Raw genomic sequence first — 10,426 nt, 5'->3', positions numbered from 1 at the left:
GAGTTGACTAGAATAACTGAACTCGAATAACTCAAAATAAAAAAAAATCATTTTTTCGAGTCAAATTTTGCTCACTCCTACTTTAGATCCTCCATTAACCTTTGATGACAAAGGAAAAAAATGACTGGTACCACAAAATGATCCTATAACAAGATTTAAAAGTTGTCGAAGGAAGAAGACTTCAAACTAACTTATCAAAAGTCCATTTCAAGCAATTAAAAATCAACAAGAAGGTAATCCATAGACTAAATTGACAAGAAAATGGAGAATTGAGAGTCGAACGATACTTTAAGAGTCGAGATTATGGGTGTTCATCATCGGTTAATTATACGGTGTAGTCTAAATGATAAATTAATTATTACAACGGTAATTAAATTTTATCAACAATAATCTAACTATTAAAAAATGATTAATGTTAACGATTAATTGTTATTAATAGTTTGATTATAGATTCCTATTGTTTATCCGTTACAATTTTTTTCAAAGACAACACAATATTAAAGTTTTAAAAGTTCCATAAAATTTTTGATACTAGAAAGATATATATTTCTAGATGCATTTTATTTTTATAAAACATATATATTATGGTATATATTATTTTTTAATTTAAAGTCTTACATGCATATAATTTATAATTTATTTCTAATTATATTCTCTCTAAAAATATTATTTATCATTTATAATTTATTAATTGTTTATTAAAATTCGTAATCATAATTATTAACTGATACTTTTAGTGATTTGATGAAATAAAATTATTTAATTTAATAATTCAATTAATTAATCTGTAAAATATAACAATTGCACTAATTAATTATTATAATTTAATTTGAACACTCCGATTGAGACCATAAAAGAAGGTGACGTCGATTTTGTAAGAAGAATGAGAAAAAAAAGTGAAATTATATGGGTGAATTTGTTCTTGTAAATTGCATTAACACGTGGCAGCTTCTGCTCCTCTCCTTTATATCATAGAATTTTCTTGCTTTTAATTGAAGATCTTTTATATATGATTATCCGAACTAGACAAAAATAAAAATGTCTTTGTCTCCCAGGCCACAACTCAACTCGGTTGGACTCAGTTTTGGGTGCACTAGCTAAAGCTCAGCAGAAGCCTCATCTGACTTTTTCACTAAAAAAATCCCCAAATTTTCCTTTATCATAAATCACAACGAAGCCGAAGATTTCCCATGGCTTTCCCAAGCGCAATCTTCATCTTCGTCACTCTAATCTCCCTCCCAACTTCTTTATTCGCCATAGCCGACGACGAAAAGCTATCAGCGTACCAAGCTCTTCAACAGTACGACTTCCCAGTAGGCATCCTTCCCACCGGCATGATCGGGTACGATTTGAACAGAGAGACAGGCGAGTTTTCAGCTTATTTGAGCGGAACCTGCAACTTCGACATTGATTCGTACGAACTCAGTTACAAATCCACCATACAAGGAGTGATCTCCCCGGGAAGGATCAGAAACTTGAAGGGTGTGAGCGTTAAGGTTCTCTTCTTCTGGGTTAACATCATCGAAGTGATACATGATGGTGACGAGATGAAATTCTCCGTTGGGCTGGCTTCGGCGAGCTTCCCTGTTGACAACTTTTATGAGTCTCCACAGTGTGGTTGCGGATTCGACTGCAATCACTTGGATGCTTTGGTTTCTTCTTCTTAGGTAAGTGCTGATATAGTCACTAGATTATTCATGATTAGTACTCATTTTAGGTGCTGTTAATGCATGCTTTGGGGTTTCCAAAATTCTTGGGAAATCTGTATGGGTATTAACTTGGTTAGTTTGATATGTATCTTATTAACACTATCATTTAGAGTAAACTACACAAATGGTCCTTGATTATATGACGATGCTTAATTGAATCCTTCTTACAAGTTATAGAATGGTTTCATGATTATAGGATAATATTTTATTAGGTCTTTATTAAAAGTTATAAAATGGTCATTCGATTATTTATATTTTAAAATCATTTTTTTCGTTAAAAATTTAAGGATCATCTAAATGAAAGTTAATCTGCTAATTGAGGTCTAATAAAATAATATTTTAATGATGTCTATTGGAACATCATAAACTACTCAAGCTCAGCATGACTCAAGTTCTTAACAAGTTGAAACGAGTTATTTGATACTCAACTCAAAAAAACTCACGAGCAATTCGAAAAAATAATATATTAAAATTTTATTTATTTTTTAAATAAATTATTATTAATATTTATGTATTGTTTTTATAAAAACTCTAAAAACATTTTTTTTTAAATTTAAGAAAAATTGTATAAAAAATAAAAATTGGTCAGCATTTACCAAAATTTCATTTTAAAAGTTTTTAGGAATAGATTACGCGTGAGAAATGATAAACACCCTAACAACGTCCAAAATTAGTACTTAATCGCTTATACATTGTTGTAATAGTAAAAATTATAAATTTATGTCGAAAATTAAAGTGCGATCCTTTTTATTGAACATTGACCCATTTATTTCAAATTATTTATTAAGGGGCATTCACTATATTGAGAATGAATCACAAGATTTGTACATCCATCAATAAGAAGTCTGTCCCATCTATTTTTTCTATATACAAGAATGTCTCTTTTAAAAAAATAAAAAGAGAAAAAAACAGAAATTAAGAGACTGAAAAAAAAAGAAACAAAAAAAAAATGCATTTCTTCATCAGAGAAGGCCATTTGCTTCACCGGAGCCATCAAAGGTAATCTCCCTTCCTTTCGGTTTGGAGATTTATTGGGGTGGGGGAGGGCTTCAAAAATAATTTTGAATTTATGGTTTTAGAAATGAGCCTTTTAGGGATGTTTAGGAATAGGGTTAGGCTAGTTTGAGTCTCAGGCAGTTTTTGGGTTGGTTATCGCCATGACTATCGATCTACGGTAGTTGGAGGGGGAGCGATCTATCTTCCTTGGAGTGAAGACGAGAGTAAAGAGAGTTTTTCTTTCTCTTTTGAAAAAAATAGAAATGAAAAGATTGATACAACAAATGAGAGTTTTGGGTATTTTTGGTCGTGGGGTTTTGACTTATATATTAGGTGCTAAACGGTGCCGTTAGGGGAAGAAGACCATGTGTTTAGCTCTTGGCTTATTTTCCCAATGAGAGTATCTTGTTTTGTAAGCTTTTTGATTTAGTCACTGAATGAAATTCTATATTGATGCATTTTGAGCTTTTAGTTTCCTCGCGTTTATAGTTTAGTCCATGTCTTGTTTAGCATAACTTTTCTGTTGATATTTGACTTCGACTATAGCATTTACGAAATTTACATGTTAGTCACTAGTTACTATGTACAATAAATGCATGTTCTATTTATGCTTTAAGCCCTTGACGTTGGTTCTAAATTTATTTTAGTCATAGTTCCAAATTAGTTACCACATAAAATAATAGGATTAATGCTTCTATAACGCCTTGTATTTTTCCATTGGTCTCGATTTAATTCTAATTTTGGCTTTTGGGTCACCTTTTTAGTTTTTGGTTATGTTTTCTTTAAATGTTAGTTTATATATTATTTTAATTTATTTGAACTAGTTTGTATTTTTTTATCAATGTACAACCCATATTTCTTTAAAAATCATTTTTTTAAACCGTAAAATACCACAAATATCCTATAATAATAATTTATTAAATTTCTTACTCGTATTAGTTTTCAAGGACATTCGCTGTAGAATGGGTGTGAAAAGTACAACTTGATAGAAGTAATGTGATTCAAGACGACATTCGAACGAAAAGTGAACTTGAAATAAATCGAATTTATTTTGATTAAAAAAGTAATAATTAAATATTTTTATTTTAGTTTAAATAATGGCAATGTATATTCTTTTTCTTTTAAATAGCATGTTTTGGTGTTTTATTCGATTATTCTTATATTCAATTCATATTCGATTTGTGATTTTTTATTTATTTATTCTTTAAAGGGGACATTCTTGTATATAGAAGAAGTAGATGTGATAGACTTCTTATTGGTGGATGTGCAAATCTTGCGATTCATTCTCAAATTACGAAATGTCCCTTAACAAATAATTCGAAATAAATTAGTGAATGTTCAATAAAAAAGTATCGTACTTTAATTTTCGACATGAACTTATAATTTTCACTATTACGACAATGTATAATCGGGTAGCTACTAATTTTGGGCATTATGGGGGTGCTTATCCTTCCCCACGCGTAATTGACTCTTGAACCCCTTTAAAATGAATATCTGGTAAACGTAGACCAATTTTTGACTTTTAAACGATTTTTCTTAAAACTGTTTTAAAAGAAATTTTTAGGTATTCGATCTACCTAATCCAAAAGTCGATGGCGACTCCAATTCAAAATAGTTTAAAATTTTCAAATTTTCTAAAATAAAGTCATACTTGTTTTTAAAAATAATTTTTCAAAAATTGTTATGATAGCTTGGCGATTCCGTTGGGGACCTTTAGAGAGTCAAGTCGTTAACTGCTTATGCATCGTCGTGGTAGTGAAAATTATAAGTTTGAGTCCATAATTAACTTATGATCCTTTTTATTCAATCTGGATTAAATTATTTTGAATTATCTATCAATAATTTTACTAATATTTTACTTCTTTGTTTTAAGTTTCCATAAATCTTTTTCAAGGGTATTTGTCGCTTTGCCTGACCAAAGGTAGTACATTCCTTCTCAATACATTACATGACATAAGCTCTATTCTCAATCTTAAATAAGTAGGGGTGAACATTACACTTTCGTGGTGAATTTATTCTCGTATGAGCTATAGCAAGTAACTTTTGGATACACGTCTTGTACCTTTGTGAGTATTTATTCTTCGTATGGGTATAAGGAAGTGGATCCCCTCGAACTGAACTCGTTCTGCTTATGCTTGTAATGGGTGAGGATCGAGGGTTTGAAGCCCAAGGGGGCACCAACATCAAAGACAATAAAAGGACCCATTCTCATAGAGCCAAAACCATACATATAGTGAATCATATCATATTTACCCTAGCTAGAGCTATGTCGAACCTCTGCCTGTTTATAAGTACCATAAATAGGTGTATATCAAGAAGGAGCATATTTAACCTTTTTTTTGTTTTACTTTAAATCTATATCATGAGTTTATTTTTTAAAATAAAAAAATGTGAATTAAATACCACGTGGTTAGGTTTTACTTGCATAAATAAATATTGTAAGGGTAGAAAGCATGTTCGGTTAGGACTTATAATTTTGATTGGGTAGATTATATATGAGTAAAATTAGTTTATTTATTCTTCATGCCCTTTTTATTCTTCCACGTACCGACTTATCTGCTTGTTTTGGTTTTGTTTGTTTCATGTCACATGTTCATAACATTAAAAAGGGGTTGTTGATCTACAAGTGTCTATCATGTTAGAAGACTTTCACAATGGAAAAAAACTTTCATAAACACGGAGGTAAACCCCACAGTTGTACGTGACTGGTCTAAGGCAAAACAAAAAGCACAAGGAGACAGTCTACTCGAGCAGTATGTGTCATAATTAACCGATTATGCACGTACCACTATCAAGCTGAATGATCTTCAAGGTTTGAAAAAGATTTGTGAAGGTTGGAGCAATGATGAGAGACAAGCATTTCAACAAGACTCTGAGGATATAGCATACTTGTTATGCGTCGAGGTAGATCCGATCTTGACCAGGAGTATGATACAGTCTTGGAACTCTGGATATATTTGTTTCATTTTCAACCGTGAGAATATAAACTCGACTGTGGAAGAGTACAACTATTTTGTTAAACCTACAACTCGTTAAAGTAGAGAAAATTTATACCAGGTCAAAAAAGGGCCATCTCTTAAAGTAAAGCTGGCAAAGATTTCTGGTACGAGTGAAAAATGGGTAATTAACCGCCTGTAGAAAAATGGGGAAAGTGAGAGTGTCTCATGGTCACATATACAAAAGATAGCCGAAGAGAACATGGACGAGAGCATAATGAGAGATGTTTTTGCTCTAGGGATTTATGGTCTGGTGATTTTCCCTAAGTGCATTGGTCTTATTGAGTTATATGTGGTCAATTTAGTCGAAAAGTTAAAGAAAACATTGTTGTGCTTGTGATCCTGGTTGAGACATACATGTCTTTGAGTTCTTGTAGAATGATTGGAGGTGGTTGCTTTATGGGGTGTGCTCAGTTGTTTACTGTCTGGATCTGAAGTCACTTTTGGAAAGAGGAAAAGGTTAATTATAATCATTTCTCAATGGAATATTCATCCATGGAAGATTACCTTATAAGTGAATGGTCTGTGACAACGCACAAAAATCAATGGATCAATTTCTTCAAAAATAATCAAGATGAAGATATCGCATGGCGAGCCCCGTGGATGTTGCAAACCCAAATTCTGTTCAGATGCGGTGATTATGACTGGATTGTACTACTTGGGTTATGGGGAGGAGTGATGTATGCTCTACTACTAGTCTTGAGGCAGTTTGGTTCTCGACAATTTGTCCCAGTGACCTTTGAACTTGCCAATGTTGAGTTCGACTATAAAGCTTTCAATTATAAGAAAAGGGTCCAAGAAGTAGAAGATTTATGGACAAGTATGTTTGGAACAATAGTGGTGGGAGTTGAGATTATGATAACCCCGAATTATGAGGCCTAGGGACACAAAAGGTTGAATGATAAAATCTCTTTGACTACGGGGAAGAGAGCAGCCTTGATGGAGGAACACTTCAGAGTAATCCCGTCAAATTTAGAAAATCAAATAAAAGATTTTGAGGCAAAAAAAGCCAAAGATGCCAAAAACAACAACAACCAAAACCCTATTTCCATATGCAATGCGGTAAGGGGGAGGTAGGATAGTAGACTGTCCCCAACGTCAGGTTGAGAGCAGCTTCCGTGGAAGATCTCCAGCAGTTAGAAAATTAAAAATAAAGATAAAATGCAATGCATGTATAAATAAATAAATATATACATAGTTGAAACAACCTTCCTATGCAGTCTACATATGCGCTTCTGTAATGGGAATTAATCCTTACAAATAAATCCCTGCGTAAAAAGGCTTTGCATATAGACAGAAACGTAAGACCCGACTAAAATTAAAAAGAGGCTAAAAGAATAGAGGAAATGGAAAGAGAAAATTACATGTTATCCCTCAATGTTGAGTTCCATGCCCGACAATTCGAGCTGATGAAAGAAACAAAAGAGGCAGTTGAGTATGAACTAGTAAGGTGGTACAAAGACTATCAAGACTTGTACCAAAAGAGAAGGATAGTTGGGTCAAGCAAAACACCTCAACAATGGGCTAAAAACTTAGCAGATTGAAAGGCATCGAATCAAAGCATTGGAAATTGAAAACAAATGTCAACTTAAGTGGTTAGAAGACGAGAAAAGAAAGGTAGAGGAGTTAGATGGGGATAAAAGAAAAGAGAAAATAACCTCAGTGACAAAAAATGCCTTATAATATATGAATTTAACCAACTTTTTTTGGATTTGCCAAAATGACCAACAAATTCGCAACGCGAACTCCAATTTCCAATTTCGCAACGCGAATATGTAAATCGCATTGCGATTTTCCAAATTCGCGTTGCGATTTTGTAAATCGCAACACAGAAGCCAAATTCGCAACGCGATAGTCAAATTCGCAACGCGATAGTCAAATTCGCAACACAAAGTCAAATTCGCAACGCGATAGTCAAATTCACAACACAAAGTCAAATTCGCAACACAAAAGTCAAATTCGCAATGCGAATTTGTAAATCGCAACACAGAAGTCAAATTCGCAACGCGAAAGTCAAATGTTTTTACGCAAAACACAAATATTAATTTCGCAACACAATTGTAAACAGTATTATCGCAAATCATCTCTAACCTAAAACCCTAAATCAAAACTCAGTCCCATCTCTATCTTTCACTCTTTACGGAGACATCCGTCCCCATCTCCGACGAAATCCGTCTATCTCCATCTCTCAGAGCAAGCCTCACAACCATTCACGGTCAGAAATGGAAAATCAACCACCGAGGGTTAGTTTTTTTAATCTCTTATTTTTATTTTGAAAATTTTGTATTATTATTAGATTTTTTCTTATATTGATGATAAATTTACTGGTAATTTCAATATATATAGATTAACCATTTCACTAAGTTGCTTAGTAAATTCATTCGGTTGCTGTCAATACTATTAAACTGTTTAGTCTTTAACCCTGTGAAGTTAGTATTTGTCTTTATTTTGTATTTTTGTTGAAGAAACCCTAAATTGCAACACCAAAATCGCACCGCGAAAATGAAAATCGCAACGCAATTTTAGTTTCGCGTTGCGATTTTCATTTTCGCGTTGCGAATTTAAGTTTCAAAAACTTCTTTTATTCTGCAAATTGAAACTTGAATGAATTGCATTACTTCAACCAAAAAACAAAGACAAATACTAACTTCACAGTGTTGCTAATTTAAGTTTCAAGAATAAACTACTACTCTTTATGTTGTCCTTGAACCTGCACTAAACCTATATGTTGTCCTTTTAAATGTTTATATAAGTGCTTACTTCTGGAATGTTATCTGATGCATTTTGTGAACTATGATGGAATAATGACTTGGGTGAATACTGTGCTAGTTTGAAACATATTTGGCTTTGTTTTCACTGTTTAATATCATGTCTGTTTATAGTGTATAATAAGGAGTTTTTGGTATATCTAACTGTATGTTTATTGTTTTTGTAGAAATTTTTTTCGGTTGCATTGACCTTAAGGAATAAATTAAGCCTAGCCACTAAAATTGCGTCGACGCTTACACCTCTACAAAGAAAATTGTTTGAGGATACTTGCTTCGGGCCATGAATGAAAGTGCAACATACGGGTGGAGATGCTATGTTGACACATTTGTTTCTTCAGACCATGACTAACGATCTACCCGAGGGGATAGAATGTGGTGATGAGGAGATATGGTTTCATTTTCCTCCGGCACATACTTGTTTTTGGGCGGGAGGAGTTTTGCTTAATCATTGGTCTAGGCTTCGGACACGATGATGTAGGTCGGTACACTAGTCATATTGCCCACCCATCATGGTTATCTCGGGTTTTTCCTGAGCTGGCAAAGTCGAAGCCGAGTTTACACGTCGACGACTTGAAGAGATTATTTGATAAAGATGGTTTTACTCGGATGGATGACATTGATGTTGTCCGAGTATACCATTTATTACTTTTGCATGCCGACTTTTTAGGCAAAGAGGGTAGACAACCTATCTTCGAGGACCTAATATTATTGGTAGAGGACCTAAATGCATGGAACCTGTTTCCGTGGGTTCATATCTATGGAAAGCTACCTGGAAGAAGTTGTCGTCTGCCTTTGAGGACCGAAAAAGTTTGCGGGGCGATAGTTCTAAATACAATTTGACAGGCTTTACTTGGGCCTTTAAGGTAAGAATTTCTATATAATGTTTCCAAAATTATAATTAATTATTTAACAATTACTAATATTTGTGTATTATATTGTTTGTAGATTTGGATATTTGAGGCTTTCCCCAGTATGCATACATATGCGATAAAAAGATCAAATGATATTCCTAGGGCTACTACTTGGAAGAGGATCCGCATGTTGGATTGGGAAGAGTTACTCCCATATACGACGATGAAATATGTAAGTTAACACACAAATAATACCATATATAAACAAGTTATTACTAGTACAAGTTTAACTTTGTTTGAGCTTTTATATTATTAGGAGGCCAACTATCCATTACAGAGGCTGACACCCACAGAGGCTGAGCTTGCCACTAATTGGTGGCAAGATAGTAAGTGGTTATTTGATGGGACTGATGATGAGCACCCCCTACTTCGAGAGCCATCACCTGATCGGGCCGATTCTATAGCTCGACACCCGGAGCCATCACCTGATCGAGCCTCTTCTCCACCTCCACCATCATCTATTCCATCACATCATCGAGCCTCTTCTCCACCATCACCTCATGATAGGCGACCAGCAAAGAGGCCACAACATTTATCTCCTGTTCTCCACCTCCACGGGATGAGTTAGGGGAATTACGTGATGAGGTCGGTGCTTTGTGTCATGAGGTCGGTACTTTACGTGAAAATAATGGTGCATGGCGTGATGAGGTTCGATCTTTACGTGGTGAGGTGGATTTTTTATATGATGATAATGGTGCACTATGCAGTGAGGTATCTACTTTACGTGATGAGGTTTCCGCTCTACGCGAGATTGTTTCATTGTTGCAGAATGAGATTCATACTCTACGCAATGAGGTAAATTTGTTTAATACTATACTAAAAATACAAATAACCTTTTTTCGGTATTATTTATTTATTTATTTACTTATTTATGTATTAATTTATTTTCAGCGGCCCGATAAGGTAGATGCTTTACGTCGGGTTTTTCTTGCACGACGGGGTTCACGCATCAGACATCGTGCACGTGCCATTACGTCTCCGTTCACCCCACTAGTGCCAAGACTCCGTAAGAATAAGCTCGATGCATCTATCATCATTCAAGAGGT

At 34.1% G+C, this 10,426-nt stretch overlaps 1 protein-coding gene across 1 annotated transcript; it reads left to right on the top strand.

Annotated features, from left to right (window-relative positions):
- Positions 1-1,043: 1,043 nt before the first annotated feature.
- On the top strand, positions 1,044-1,847 carry LOC120165141 (uncharacterized protein At5g01610-like). The gene has a single exon (XM_039174726.1). The coding sequence runs from the start codon at positions 1,191-1,193 to the stop codon at positions 1,665-1,667; it is 477 nt and encodes a 158-aa protein (XP_039030657.1). The 5' UTR covers positions 1,044-1,190; the 3' UTR covers positions 1,668-1,847.
- The last annotated feature ends 8,579 nt before the right edge of the window (positions 1,848-10,426 follow it).

The sequence above is a fragment of the Hibiscus syriacus genome, unplaced genomic scaffold (genome assembly GCF_006381635.1).
Source record: "Hibiscus syriacus cultivar Baekdansim isolate YM2019G1 unplaced genomic scaffold, ASM638163v2 tig00111582_pilon, whole genome shotgun sequence".
NCBI lineage: Eukaryota > Viridiplantae > Streptophyta > Magnoliopsida > Malvales > Malvaceae > Hibiscus > Hibiscus syriacus.
This window is presented reverse-complemented; position numbering and strand designations above follow the sequence as displayed.